The 15934-nt window shown below is 42.7% G+C and overlaps 2 protein-coding genes across 12 annotated transcripts in view; one reads left to right on the top strand and one right to left on the bottom strand.

Moving 5' to 3' along the window:
- Positions 1-9645, bottom strand: part of EPB41L4A (erythrocyte membrane protein band 4.1 like 4A) — a 270520-nt gene extending 260875 nt beyond the window's left edge. For 7 of the 9 annotated variants that reach the window (XM_082376852.1, XM_082376855.1, XM_082376851.1 and 4 more), the window contains exon 1: positions 8184-8313. In XM_082376852.1, the coding sequence (XP_082232978.1) occupies positions 8184-8282 (99 nt within the window). In that variant the 5' untranslated portion in view covers positions 8283-8313. Of the gene's footprint in view, positions 1-8183; positions 8314-9015 lie in introns of those variants that run through there. The other 2 variants (XM_082376858.1, XM_082376854.1) reach the window with 2 other exon arrangements.
- Positions 8378-15934, top strand: part of LOC309622501 (uncharacterized protein) — a 152293-nt gene continuing 144736 nt past the window's right edge. Inside the window, exon 1 of one of the 3 annotated variants that reach the window (XR_014240915.1) lies at positions 8378-8455. The gene's annotated coding sequence lies outside the window, so the exon portion shown is untranslated. The remainder of the gene's footprint in view (positions 8456-15934) is intronic. The other 2 variants (XR_014240916.1, XM_082378585.1) reach the window with 2 other exon arrangements.

Here is a 15934-nt window from a genome sequence, read left to right as displayed (position 1 = left end):
AGATCACACATAATGATACCTATCATTTATTGAGCACCTTTTATCCTATGTGCCTAAAATTCTTTTCTCAGATTTGCACAGTCATCCCATGAGGCAGTTATCACACTCCTCAGCTTACAAATGAGGAAAGGGAGGCTAGTTCAAAGAAGAGTCCTGGGGTCCATCCCAAGACCAAAAATTTCATGGTAAACCAGGATTTAAACACAGGGCAGGATAGGGGAAGGGGAGAGATTGAAGATGACCACACAGCGCCCCAGTTAGGAGGCTGGTTGGTGCAAAGTGGGAGCAGTGAGGATGGTGGATAAAAACCAATTTTGACAAGTGATAATTAAGGCAGCAGAGGCTCCAAGACCGCTTCTCAAACACGGCTCTGAATGAAGGGCAAAGTGGGACGTGAGTGGTTTAAAAGCTCAAGGTCTCCGTGGGCTAGCTCAGGAACTTGACCCCCATTCACGTCACTGTTCCTACGGAAAGCTGTATTCTACACAAGGTACTTTCTACCCAACTTCCGGGACGCTGTGCCCACAGAGTTGGTAGCGCTCAGCATCACTAACTGCGCTTCCTCACGTGCTCAGAACGTGGCATTTCTCGACGATCTGCTGCCATATTTGGTTCCCTCCTTGGCCTCAGTCGGCTGATTCCTCCTCTGCCGTCTGAACTTTTGGTCACTGACCATGGGGGCTAGCACTCAGCACCTCTCGGGTTTCCCTGCCTGCCTCGCTCCCCCTTGTTTTAACTTCCACTTGGCATGTCAGTATCCTTGAAAACAAACTTCTTACCCCTTTGGAAGCCACTGCCAGGCCCTCTCATGACTTCAGCGATTACTGGGAGAGCCTCTGCAGAGAGCCATCTCAGCCTCTGGGGATACAGCAAGAGTGTTTAGTTACAGAGAAATGGATTAACAATAGGCGGCACTAAGGAAAAGTGACTGTTTCACTTTAAAAAAAAAAAGAAAAGAAAAACAAAACAGGAAATCATGGTTCAGAGGGCACAGGAATGCAATCCACATTTCTGAGAATGCTACAGACTCTCCCAAGTGTGGTAACAGGCTTTTTGAGTCACAAACTAAACTGGCTGGTTCCTGACCTTAACACACCTAGTCGAGACCCAAACAAGTGATAACAGAGGCCTGGTTCAACTTAACATGTGAGACTTAGAAACAAATCTTGCTATGCAGGAGCAAACGTCAGTTACTCTTACCACCCAAAGCAGGCTATCCAGGAGCATTATGTATAAGCTGTACGCGTGGCTAAAATATCAGAGACAAAGCTCGGTCAAAGCAGTCAACCCCAGAGAAGCTGCAGGGTTATGACAAATCTGATGTCTGATGTGCCCTGTTTATAACAGGCCTGCAGAAAAATCCATTGTGCATCGGAATGAAAAACTTAACATTTGTCATAAAAACCCAGTATTTAACTTCTTGACCCTGTGTTTTCCATTATGCCTTAGAGCAGTGTCAGACGAGGTTCAGGAGTAAAATGGGTGGTACAGCAAGATTAAAAATTATACCAATGGTCCCCGATGGTGTAAACCCACACTGTGAAACCAACTGATACTGTTCTCCAATGGTTTACAGAATAGGAGACAAGGAAGAAAAGCAAAGTGTGAGGATCTATTATCCATTCGTGAGATACGCCCTTCTTCCAAAAGACTCTCAAGCTATAAGGGGAAAGTTATACTTTTTAAAAAGAGAGAGAGAGAGGGAAGGATTCAGTAGTTACTTCCACACTACAAAGATGTTGGTAACTCATGTTTTCTAAACTGGCTGCTAGTCAGCTCTTCAATGCGCTACATGCACTCAGTCCACTGCACCATCTCATTTTCTACCCATTATCAATATAAAAATTAGAGTATCTTGGCAACAGATTTTTCACAGTGAGATTCTCTTTATTCTAGGTCTTTTCGAGTAAAAATAAAATGGCAAAGGAACCTCATTATCCAGAAGATTTTCACTATGGCCTATTCCAACGGTAACACTCCATTCATTCTTCTATTCAAATTACAGTGAATAAGCATCTATTACATGTGGTGTACAGCTCTAGCTGCTGGGGATCACGGGCAAGGGCTTTCAGGCTTCTGGGGGAGACAGACGTGTCCAGAAATAATGCCTGCAGTGTGGTAAGGGCTGTAACAAGAAGCCCGCAAGACACTGACAAGCACTTAACTTTGCGAGGGCACGCTGGGTCTAAGGCTTTCTAGCGGATGGGACACTCGGTTCAAGTCTTAAAGGATGAGCTCAGGTGAGCGTGTGCTTAGGGAAACACAAAACAGTACCACTCAGTGGGAATCCCAAGCATAAGGCACAAGCAAGTCTGGTATGTTTGGGAGACTGAGCAGTTGTGCATGCCCATATAGAGCAAGTCATTTGGGTAGGCACACAGAACTGCTGAAGGTCTAGAGCAGGTAGGGTGGCAAATCAGACAGTGAAGGGTGGACTTTATATGCAGACAGGAATGAAGCACTAAAAGAAGAAGGAGAGGATGAGGAACGGAGGAGAAAGAACCTAGACCAACATTTTCTGAGGGCTTACCACATGCAAGGCACCTTGAACTTATGAAGTGGGTATGACTTTGTTCCCATTTTACAGATGGGGAAATTGAGATTCAGAGAAGAAAAGTATCTTTCTGGAGGCCCCACAGCTAATACGTAATCAGTGGAGCCAAAATGTAAATCCAGGTGGTCTGATGCTACAGCCCATGCTTTTCATCACTTCAGTACATTGCTCCTAGTCTAAGAATATTAAGCAAGTTAAAGATACACATTTCATATTGTTTTCACTGACCTATAAGGCACATGACTCACTCCTCCAAAAGAGAAATAAGAAGGCATCCAAAAGTCAGTTTGCATCCAATGTGTACCAAATAAAGAAGAATAAAGGAAACTGCTACCCTCCACAGCAGTGGTTCTCAAATGAGGGTGATTTTGCCCATCAGGGGACATTTGGCAACATCTAGGCATATTTTTGGTTGTTAGAACTAGGCAAGAGGTGCTACTGGCATCTCATGGGCAGAGGCTACAAATACTGCTAACTATCCTGACATGGAGCAGACAGCATCCCACAACAAAGAACTGTCTGGCCGGACTAAGATACAACCTGACACAAACCACTGAAGAAAAGATGAGTTTCCCATCTTGTTTTTTAATAAAAATAACCAACCATTGTCCATACAGCTAATGGACAGTCAAGTCTGGACTTCTGACCCTGCAACTTAGGTTTAACTCTACTGCCATCTGCTACGGTCTGAACATTTGTGCCCTCCTGAAATTCATATATCAGAAACTTAACTCCCAAGGTAATGTTTTTTAGGGGGTGGGGCCTTTGAGATTAGCGCCCTTATTTTTAAAAAAGGCCAAAAGGGCTCCCTAGGCCCTTTTGCCGCATGAGGATACAAGTTTTCAACCTGGAAGACGGCCGTCACCCAACAATGCTGGCACCCTGATCTCAGACTTCCAGACACTAGAACTATGAGAAATAAATTTCTCTTGTTTATAAGCCACCAAGCCTGTGGTATTTTCTTACAGCAGCCTGAACAGACTAAGACACCACCCATGCTCAAAAGAAACAAAAGCTCTGCATTAGTTTAAGTTTAGTTCAAAGTTCGTTTAAGCTTAACATTACAGAATTCAAGGACAATTATATTAATGGTGCTGCAAAAAGTGTGATTCACCATCAACCAAGAAAAGTATAAGTCCCTATAAAAGGATAGCTAGCCATTACCTGCTAGAGGTAACAAACAATTCTTTCCCCATTATATTGTTTTTAAATCACTTTTAAGCCATAAATGATAAATGACATTTTTAAAAAATTTTTTTCAAGAAAAACTTCTTGTAAAATTGAGTGGGCATTTAAGTCTGAGGATGTAATGTATAACATGGTATTTATAGGTGATAAGGCTGTATTGTATAATTGAAATTTGCTAAGAGAATAGAACTGAACTGTTCTCAACAACAAAAAAAGGTAAATATGTGAGGTGATGGACATGTTAATTAACTCAATGGTGGGATGGTGGGAATCCTTTCACAATATATATGTATATTATATCATCACGTTGCACACTTTAAATATATTACAGTTTCATTTTCAATTATACCTCAATAAAGCTGAAAAAAATACTTTCATTTTTTAAAAACAAAAAAATATGAAGGAGCATTTATACAGTAGCTGATCTTAAACAGTCACAACATGGATATCATATCTGAATTTTAGAAACCTAGATGCAGTGTGGAAGAGGGGTACTTCTATCCCAGTCACATCTAATTTACTAACCAGTCAAGACCCACAGCCAATCTTATATTAACAGAAATGTTGATGTATGATTACTTGCTTCAACCTATGTTTATAAGATCCTTGAATGTGTATCTTATGTAGCTGATATTAAAAGATATAGATATACACTTAATATGATTTGTGAAAAACTACTGTTTTTCACTTTTTCCAAATCTTCTCAGATGTTTTCTTTACCAGTCCAAATGGAGTGAAAATTACAATTCTTGGTAAGGGAGACGCATATAATTTAAGTCCCCAACTTCTGTTTTTCTAGTTTATTAGGAAGTTTCTGATCAAAACATCAAAATTGACTCATAATATTCCCTCAGGAACCTCAGGATGATTAGGAAATAACTTCATTTAAAAGTTAATGGATGAATTTAACTTTGTTAATTGTATGCTATATCTCAATAAAGCAGTTTTTTAAGAAAGTTAATGGAATTTCCATCTTGCTGTCATATTGGTTTCATTAATTTAGTCAAATACATTGAGGGAAAAATAAGCACCTCAGTGTTTATTACATTACTACTCAGGGGACTAAAATCTTGCTGAAATGAAAATACTAATCTAGTTCACATTTGCAGCAGCAATTATGAGGACTAAATCACCAAACCTTGTGATTTTTTTCCCTAAAAATCTTTTGCTAATCAAATGACAACTTATAAAAGTAGTCTGAGCCACATTCAAGTTTTGCTTTCTAAGAGAACAAAAAGAAGGATCTCTACCTCCCCCAGGACATAACAAAAGTTTCCCTGAACAAACACTGCTCAAAAAACCAAGAGACCAACCACAGCAGAAATTCTTACTAAAATAAACAACAGAGATAGCAGCAGAGAACAAACAGCTAAAAGCTATTGTGTGGCTCGACACACAACCAATAACATTCAGTTTATATAAACTTGGGTTTTTAAATCTTGCATAGGGCTCAAACTACAAACTGCACGCAAAAGACTTTCTGCTTGACAAGGTGAGGTTAGCTCTAAAGCAATTTAAGAAGGCAAATCGCTACATGACATTAGTATGAATACAGACACTGGGTTTTATTTTTCTAATTATTTTTGAAACAGAAAATTATTTTCCATTTAAATGCTACTCATCTTAACACATAAGATGCGTAACTATTGTCTTCAGGCTGAAATGCTTTCCATGGCAACAAACACATTGATTTTTTTTTTAAAGTCGATGAAAAACTTTGATCTGAGTTGCAGAAAAATCACTTCATAACTAACTTTTCAATGAGCAATTTGGTGGTTAAAAATCCAGAGAGTGTTTTTCAAAATAGCACACAGAAAAAAATGTTTTACCAAGCTTCTCTCATATGTTTTCTACTTAAATTTACTACAGTTAATCTTCTTTAACCTACAATGCATTATTATAACAGTAATGCCAGCAAATTCTTAAGTAACCATTTAGGAATCAGTAAAATTCCTTCCATTAAGGGATAAATTTGTGAATAATTTTAACACAAAACTAGATATCTTCATTGGAGATAAAATGTGAAAAGGGGTCATCTCAAAATAAATATTTTTGAAAAAAGATTTTTCTATTTTAATTTCAGGGAAAAATGTCACATGCTTAACTTCGACTTTAATTAGTGATAATCAAAATTATCAAGAGTACTATCCTGGGGAGGAAAAACACTGTAATAGTAGTTATTGGCTATTAAGTTTGGAGTAATTGCTTACTATTTCATTTACAAACTAAAATAGGAGTTAAAGAAAATAATAATAATAATAAAGTAGGAGTTAAAGAAAATGCCAAGTATGTACAGAACAATAATATACATACATTCATTCAATGTTTGAATACCATCTACGTGCAAGATGCTGTTCATACGTTATACCATTTGTAAATATATATATGTGTTTAATTTAGTACATACCACAAGCAGATAGGTGCTTAACACATGCATTTTATGGTAGCATGGTAGTTACAGATAATGTGGTTAACTTCAGCAGACATCTGTGTTACACATATGGCCATCAAAATAATTGTGGCATGCTTTTGTGACACTGAAAGAGGGCAAGCCTGTTGCAAAATGATTACTTCCAACAAAAGCATGCTTGAATTATTGTTCAGTTAAATGGCACATATCCAAAATAACAGCATTATAAAGTTGCTATTGCATTTGAATCCCTCACCAATTTTCAACCTATTTGTAAAACAAGATAAGCACCATCAGGATATAAAAAGTAATTATGGATCAGGATTTTTAATTCATGTTTCTTTGACAAAATTATTCCATTTGATTCCAAGTCTTGGCTGCTCTCGTGACAGAATAATGTACATGTTCCACAACTGACAGGAGCAGGGCTTTCATGATTAAATAGGAAGCTCACACACCAGATGACTTTAGACTTCAGAAAGATTTCTATGTTTTTTTTTAGTATCAGATCATCAGTTATCTTTCTCTAATTGTTTCGAAGCCAAAGAGAATCTCTGTATTATCAAAAATGTATGATTTTTTTTACTTTTGTCTATTTTGTGCTCACAGTACTCCAAAGAATGTTACGTCATCTTGTAAAGTAAGTTCTTTTCCTGATTTCATAGGGGTGGGGGGGATTGAGAGTTGGAACATAAAAAGCTAAAAATATACAATGAACACTCTCCCCACCAAAGAGTCTTTTATTGTCCTTGAAAGGAAACACTAAATGAGAATCTGATTGACTTTTGCTTATTACAATTACAGGAGAAACAATATTCAAAACAATTTCCTAAAGGGTTAACTGTATCTTGTGGCTTTAATTGATCATTTTTGCCCTCTTTCTCCGGCAAAAAAAAAAAGAGACAGCTGTGAAATTAAAATTCTGTACACCAAGAACGATAATAACAAAGCTGAAGCTTTTGGCCAAGAACATTTACTCTAGTGTGCATAAAGCTATGTAAAATCTGATTCACACAAGGAAATGCCCAGAGCCTACGCCATTAGGATTAACTTCTGAGATGACAAGACTACGACAAGACAATTGGCAGCCTGAACTTGATTTCTCAGACAGCCTCCTTGGCGGGGGGAGGGGGACAGTTTCCCTTCATCAGACTCAGCTGCTGAGGTATCTAAAATGCCTAAATGATTTAAAACTGAAGGAGAAAGGGAAACAAAACACTCGGGATTCCGATCATCTCTAGGTAGCTACGTTGTTGCGAGAGAAAAACTAGCGCGCAGGCGCGTCGGTCAGGTTGTCAACCGTAAACATAAGAGCTCGCCAAAATTAAGGAAGTGAATGTCTGTAAGCTCCCACAGCCTTTTTGTTTGGGTTCTCTAGGTTAATACCAGTAATTGCATTATAATGACCTACGAAGAGGCGCAAAGTTATTACCTCGTTTCGAGAGATGTTTACTTAAATGTTGGGATAAACCAGGTTGCTTTTGGAAAAGGAAATTATTTTCCGGCCAAACGTAGCATTACCTAACCACAAATACAGGCGACACAATCACAACCACCCAATAAATGTGTTTCAACGAGTGAATTATTTTACTTCCCCAATAATCCTATCAAGAAAAAAGGTCTTCAACAAAGCCGAGGGAGATCGTGCCTTCAACACTGTATGCTGCCCGTACAATCGATTCTGCGCCTCTTTGGGAGCTGCGGGGGCCTTAAACGCTTTTGGAGGAAAACGACGTAGGGAAGTTTGGGTCTCAGCTGCAGGACAGTGGATTGCAGCTGAGAGCTGGTGCATGGACCCTCCTAAAAGGCGTCAAACTTACTTTCCTTTATGAAGGACTCAAAGTTAACTCACCCCTGACACGTCCACCCTCCACCTGAGCGCGGGAGGCAGCTGCCGTTCGTTCCCACCGTGCAGAGACGCCACCGCCGTCCGCCCCGCCCGGGTGACAGCCCTGGGACAAAGCCGCGGAACCCCCGAGCCTGCCCGGCTACGCACCCCCGACCCCGAACATGCCCCCGGCCCGCGCCTACCTTGATGCCCTGCTGCTGTGTGGTGAGGGTTAACTTGGATTCATTCAGAAGCAAAACTTCGCAGTAAAATTCTTCCGGAACAGCGCAGAAACAGCCCATGTCGGCTGTGACCGGCCTCAGCCAGGGGAGAAAGCTGCGACCCAGGCGCCGAGCCGCCCCCTCCCCTCAAGCGCGAGGCATTAAGTTATTGTCCGCACCGCGGCGAGGGCGAGAGGACCAGTTCCCGGCGGGGTCCAGCGCGGCGCGGACCAGCCGCCCGGCGCGGACGTAAGGTAAGGAGGGCGGGGAAGCCCGGGAGAGAGTCAGCGCCCGCGAGCGGCCAGGGAAGCGCCGGAGGAACTGGGCTCAGAGGGCGGCGGCGCGTCCCCGCGCATCCTGCGGCTCCGGCTCCTCCGAAGGCGGGGGGGCCGCGGCCCCAACCGCAGCCCTGGAGACGACAAAAATCGCCTGTCAAAGGGGACAAGAGGCAAGAAAAGGGAGACACGAGAGCTCTAGGCCGTCCCCCTACTTGGAAGCCCCTAGAAGCTCTGCAGCCGCCTCCACCCACGCCCGCCTGGAGCGCTACAGAACGCACCGACCTCCTCTCCGCCTCCGGGGTCCCCAGCGGACGCGCACTTCCAGCTCCGACCCCACCCCGCAGCCCCCGGTCCGGTCCGCCGACTGGGGAGCACTCAGCTGTTCCTTTGTGTCAGGGGTACCCACGACGTCCCGGCCCCACTGCAGGGGCAGTGGGCGAGGGTCGTCACTCAGTCGGCTACCTCCACCTCCACCTCCCCAACCCGCGGGCACCGAGAAGCCCGAAAAGGGTCGGAAAGGGCTTTGGACTCCTTACCGCGACCGGCGAGTGGAGGTCAGCTCGTCGCGGGGCGCAGCTCCCGTCTGGGGATCCCCGAGTTCATCACGGGGCTACGTGTGGCCAAGTTGAAGCTTTCCCTCCGAGAACCCTCTGCCCGGGCGGCGGAGTGCTGCTTCCCCGGGAGATTCAGAGAAGCGGGCAGTCGGGGAACTTGCGGGCGGAGGAGCGGCCGCCCTGGCTGGGAACGCGGCCGGCGGGCTGGTGGGGTTTGCCCTGGGCGCGCCAGGCCGCAGCGGCTCCCGGGAAAGTTCTCTTGGCGGGGCAAGGGATGGCGCCCCGGGCGGGAATAGCCCAGGTGCAGCTGAGCCGGGCGTCTGCAAACGGCCCTGGAGCGAAGCGGGGACCCAGTGGCCGGGAAGGGGGCGCCCCTTCTGGGCGGGGTCTCTGCCGGGGATGGAGGGTGGAGCGGAGGTGGTCAAATGGCGAGGTGCGGGGAGGTCCGCACAGGAACCTGCGCTACGCAGGAGCGGGTCCGCCTCGCCGTCGCGGGCCCTGGCCCGGCTCGCTGTATCGGTTTCCCGGGGAGACCTGGAGGCTTCCTCTAGGAAGGCAGGCGCAGCGAGGGTCGGACCCTGGCTTTCCGTGCTCCCAGTCCCACGCCCTCCGCGGGACCGGCTGTGTCCAGGATTGGCGGGCACAATAGCTCTGAGGCTGCAGTGACCCCTGGTGGGAACTCGTGTCCGTGCGCAAGCAACCGAGGCTGAGCAGCGGGTGAGGCAAAGCCCCCGCTGGCCTTCGGAGCAGGTGCAGTTTGTGCACTCCAGCTGGGAACCAGAAGCAAGTTAATACAAGTGAAATAGGAGGCACAAGGGGAGGACGCGAGCCAGGGTGGACGGTAGGCCTCCCAGAAATCTTCTCTACTTTACATTGAGTATTAGAAAGAGCGAGAGTTTGGGTATCAGACGGTTTTGAGTTCTCTACTCTACCACTTTTAAACTACGGAGCCCAAGTGCAAAAAATTTGCTTAAAGCCTAGGACGCTACTACTTAAAAAAACAAAAAACAAAAACCACCTGGTTGGGCTTCCCTGGTGGCGCAGTGGTTGAGAATCTGCCTGCTAATGCAGAGGACACGGGTTCGAGCCCTGGTCTGGGAAGATCCCACATGCCACGGAGCAACTAGGCCCGTGAGCCACAATTACTGAGCCTGCGCGTCTGGAGCCTGTGCTCCTCAACAAGAGAGGCCGCGATAGTGAGAGGCCCGCGCACCGCGATGAAGAGTGGCTCCCACTTGCTGCAATTAGAAAAAGCCCACGCACAGAAACGAAGACCCAACACAGCCATAAATTAATTAATTAATTATTTTTTTTAAAAAAACCACCTGGCATCCACAGCACAGTAGAATGGAAATGCACAATGCCAACTTTAGAAGGAATTTCCTCCCGTAGTGGTTTGCCACAAAGGACCTTCTGTAGAAAGCCTCCTTCCCTGTTGTCTCAGCCCCATCTAACATAAATTAGCACAACCCCCAAAGCGTGATAAACCCACTATGTTTGGTATGAACTTTACCTAAAGCTAAGAATCAAACCCTGCTTTATCTTTCAAACTTACTGTGAAATTGAAGCAGGTTTCGAAATTCTAACCAAATTCTGTGTCCAACTTTGGGTTGCACTGGCAAACTTTTGCTTCCCGTGAGCTGACATCTTATTATTCTAGATTTTAGTGTCTTTACTTGGGGAAGCTTTTCTTTTCTGTAATATAATTCCTCACACAAATTACCAAATGTGACTGAAAGATTGCGTAACAGATTTTCATTCTTTACCACAATATCCAATAGAGCCACCTAAGCTTACAAAAACAAAAGATAAGGCCCAAGTGTAATCATTTGCTTGCCAGTTTTGAGTTTTGCTGCCCCCTGTTTTATGTTCTTTGATTTTGTGATTTTGTTTCGCTTTACCTCCAATGGTAATGGAAAGGCTGGGGGTTTGGGCTGGGGCAGGGATTCTGTTCTAGGCTCCTCACAAGGGAAAGTACAAAGCCATGGAGTCCTGTACATATGACAGCGTTTTCTGGATGACACATTTTCTTTTCCATGTCTTTATTGGGATGGAGAAAACAAAATCCACTTAACACAAAATTAGAGTTTCCTGGAGAAAATAGGAATTCCACAGGTGTTTTTTTGTTGTTGTTGTTAAACAGCCTATTGAGCTATGGAAACCAAGCAGGACACTGTGGGGCCTTCCTGGGAACAGACCCCACCCTCATGTCCCCTCGCCTCTTGTTTATATTATAGAAAAGCTTTAGTCTCCTAGGCCTTCCCCAAGTTCCAAAGGGAAAATTTAATCAGAGAAGTGAGAAAATGCAGAAACAGAGGAAAACAGTGAAGCAAGACAAAATAATAATAGTTTAGCCATAAAACAAAGGACCTTTAGTTCCTCCTCAAGGGCTTATACATAATGTTCTGAGCCATATCCTTGAGTTGTTTTGAAGATGCTAAAATTCCCACCAGGTGGAAGAAGTTAACTGCATGTAGACCCCAGACCAGTTCAAACCAGAAGGTTGGTGATGTTAGCTTCTGAAACACCACCCTGTTACCTCACCACCAACCATTCAGAAGGATATCCACCCTCTCCCTCACCTTGTCTTTAAAAACCCTTCCAGGAAAGCCATCGGGGAGTTCAGGTCTTTGTGAACATGAGCTGCCCATTCTCCTTGCTTGGCCCTATGTTGGGGGCCTTGCAATAAACACTGAACTTTCATTCACCACAACCCGGTTGGGAGATTGGCTTTACTTTGGGTGGGCTAGCGGACCCAAGTTTGGTTCAGGAACACTATAACTGGCACACAGTAAACTGTGTATATTTGAAGGACAGTTTGTAAGTTTTGACTTATGCATACATGAAACCATCACCACAGTCAAGCTAGTAAACCTGTCCATCACCCCCTAGAGTTTGCTCCGGTACCTTTGTAATCGCTCCCTGTCACTCCTCACCACACCTTACCTCCCCAGCAACCACAGACCTTCTTTCTGTCACTATCAGTTATCACCATTTTCTGGAGTTTTATATAAATGGAATAATAGTGCCAACTCTTTTCTTTTGGTCTGGTTTATTTCATTTAGCGTAATTATTGTCATATTTATCCATGTTGTGTATATCAATCGTTTGTTCATTCGTATTATTCAGTAATATTCCTTTGAACATGTGTATACCACCATTTGTTTATCCATTCATTTGTGTGGTTTCAAGTTTTTGACTATTACAAATAATATAAATATTACAGATCCTGCTACCAGGACTATACTAGTGAGCTCCGGCCGCCAAAACAAAAAGCCATAGACTGGGTGGCTTAAACAACAGGCACTTATTTTCTCACAGTTCTGAATGCTGGAAGTCTAATCAGGATGCCAGCATGGTTCCTTTCTGTTGAAACCTCTTCTCCTGACTTATAGGTGGCTGCCATCCCACTGCGTGCTCCCATGATCTCCTCTTTGCTGGGAGCTATTAGGGAGAGCATGAGCTCTGTGTGTCTTCTCTCATAAGAACACTAAACCTATTCTGTCAGGGCCCCACCCTTATGATCCTTTTGACCTTAATTACTGCCTTATAGGCCCTGTCTCCAAATACAGTCACCTTAGGGGTTAGAGCTTCAACATATAAGTTTGGAGGGGACACAGTTCAGTCCATAGCAAGGATCCTTGTGTTTGTGTGGACATGTGCTTTTATTTCTTTTGAAATAGAAAAGAATAGAATCATTGGACTAGAAGATAGACAAATGGCAAATAAGCACGTGAAAAGATGCTCAAAATTATTTGTCATCAGGGAAGTGCAGATTCAAATCACCGTAAGATACCACTACAGTCCTAATAGAATGGCTACTACACCACCATACCAAGTGTTGGTGAGGGTGAGGAACAATTTGTGTTCTCATACACTGCTGGTGTGAATGTGAGATGGTACCACCACTTTGGATAACACTTTGACAGTTTCTCAAAACGTTGAACATATAACCATCCACAGGATTTTGGAGGAAAACTTTCTCTGCCTATCCAGAGAAACAAATTAACAAGGTACTACTCAAACATTTTCTCCCCAGGAAAATCATATAGTTTTTCAACATGTGCATAACATAATACAGTCTATTTAAAGCCTCGTGTCAAAACCTTTGATCTCTCTTCAGAGATTTTTAAGAAAATATTTTCTTTGGTCAAGATGACATTTTGTCGTAATAAGCCCATGTAGATGAGTCAAATGACAAACAAATTCAGAGTAGATACAATTTAATGGAAATATGTAGACCATCTGTGAAGGACTGCAGGAATCTCATCCTGGAAGAAGCAGTTTCACTTTACATAAAACAGGCCCCTACCCTTTGCTGAAACATGCACTTCAAAATGCCAGACACAGCATTCTGTTTAAAGCACCATATTCTCTTTAAGATGTGTTTAAACAGTCTATGTCTTCTGTCATCTTTTTATAATTTTATATTTTCCAAATTTCAGAAAGTTAACTAATTTGAAAAAAGAAAAAACACTTTTAAAACATTGACATAAATAAGTTAATTACTTCAATACCTGAAGGCTATGCAGTAGAATCACCAGGAAGACTTGTTAAAGCACAGATTCTGGCCCCATCCCCAGATTTTTGAATTCAGCAGGTCTGGAATGGGGCCTGAGAATCTGCATTTCTAACAAGTTCCCAGCTGAATGCTGCTGCTGCTGCTTGGGAACTACACTTAGAACCACTGCTTTAGAGCTTATCTCTCAAAAAAAATAATAAAAGTTGTTCCTAATTACCTACAAATAGTATTTTAAAAGGGGAAAGTTCATTCTTTACCAGCAGCCTCCCTCTTACTCTACCTCATCCATCAAAATAATGCCTGTCAAAGAAAAGAGTATTGAAGACCTTGCCAAGTAGGTTACATCACAAAGAGTAGTTTTTAAGGAAGGGAGATATCCCTGTTTGAGTTTCATCATATTATGGCCTAGTCTATTCGGATACCCTCCTCATTTTTCTTTCTCATATAGTATGTGCCCAGGCGCATCCAGTTTTTAAGCCCATCCTGCCTTCTGACTCACTTCATATAAATGTCATTAACCAGCTAGCCTCTCTTCTAAGTAGTGAATGAAGCTTTAGATCCCATTTGTTGAAATGCCTCAAAGGTGTTACTCACATTTCAAGGGAAATCATGTCCTAAGATAGTTATCTAAGCTGTTTCTTCATCCTTGTGATCTCCATATAAATGTTCTTTGGGGTTTAGGGGAAATTCTAATTTTGCACAGTTTTGATTTTTTTTTTTGGTTGTGTTGGGTCTTCGTTGCTCTGCACAGGCTTTCTCTAGTTGCAGCGAGCCGGGGCTACTCTTCGTTGCGGTGCACAGGCTTCTCATTGTGGTGGCTTCTCTTGTTTCGGAGCACAGGGTCTAGGTGCACGGGCTTCAGTAGTTGTGGCACACGGGCTCAGTAGTTATGGCTCTAAGACGCAGGCTCAGTACTTGTGGTGCACGGGCTTAGTTGCTCTGCGGCATGTGGGATCGTCCCGGACCAGGGCTCGAACCCATGTCCCCTGCATTGGTGGGCAGATTCTTAACCACTGCGCCACCAGGGAAGTCCCTTTTGCACAGTTTTTAATCCTTGTTGGTGAATGCATCAGTATGGTTCGTATTTGGTATAAAAGGTTTGGAAACTTGACTTTGAAATACCGTAGTCTCCCCTTATCTGTTCAAATATATACTAGCAAAATATGGAAGCAAGGGAGCTAGTCAATAAGTCTAGTTCCTTTGGGGATATTTTTTGAGTTTTTTAAACAACAGATTAACATCTTTGCCTGTTGGATTGAGATTCCAAAGATTGGCAAGTGTGAGTTAAATGGGTATTTTGATACATTGTTGGTGGAATTATAGATTGATTCAGGCTTTCTGAAGTGCAATATGTCATAAATACAATAATTTAAATATGTATACACTCTGACCCAGAAATTCAATTTCTAGGAATTTATCCTTATCAAATAATAGACACAGATGTATGTAAAAAGATATTTACTACAGCATGTTTATAATATTAAAACTTTTTAAACAATCCAAGTGCCCAACAATAGGGAGTTATTAAATTAATTTTCATGTATGCATATAATAGAATACCCAGCAGTTGTTAGAAAAGATGAGAGTCATGTATATGCACTGACATGGAAGTTCTCTTAGGTAAGCAGTGAAGTAAAAAAAGAGCAGCTTGTATAATAGTGCAAACGGAAACATCCATTTTTGTTTGTTTTTAAAAGAATGTTTGGATTTTTTACAATGAGCATGAATTAGTTTAAAACAAAAATCAATTTTTATATGGAATAATTGGCAAATTACCAGTTAGTGAAACTGGCCTTCATTTAAGAATGAATGCCTTTTCTATGTCCTAACCTGGACTCTACAATGTGTTGACTATTTTGCCTGGTTCGTATATTCTGGTTTGTACCCTGAATAAGGCATATCAATTTAACTTTATTAACATCAATTTAGTGATACAGGTATTAATCCACCTAAACAAATTTGAGGAAAAGGATAAGGAATTTAGCTTTTAGTTACATGCAATTATTTTGATTTTGTCAGACGAGCCATGTGACCTTAGAGAAGTCCCATCATTTATAAAATAAGGGACCTGGGACTTATGGTGCCTCTTGATCTTCATGCCCAGCATGCTGCTTTCCCATCCCTCTCTTCTAGAAACGACACATTGGTCTTTCTGTAAGGAAAAGGAACAATATATGACAAAGGTTTCCCAAAGGAACAACCCAGTGTAACATCTGGCAAAGAAACATCTGGAGTAGATGGCCTCTGTACTCATGTCTAACCTTCTGATTCTGATATTAGGAAATTGTCAAGAAAAACTGAATACAGTCATTTTCTACAGGGAGGGAGATTGGTGGACAGGACTAGAACGGAGACAACGTTTACCATATTCCTTTTTAC

This window comes from Balaenoptera borealis (genome assembly GCF_965194805.1).
Source record: "Balaenoptera borealis genome assembly, chromosome: 2".
NCBI lineage: Eukaryota > Metazoa > Chordata > Mammalia > Artiodactyla > Balaenopteridae > Balaenoptera > Balaenoptera borealis.
This window is presented reverse-complemented; position numbering and strand designations above follow the sequence as displayed.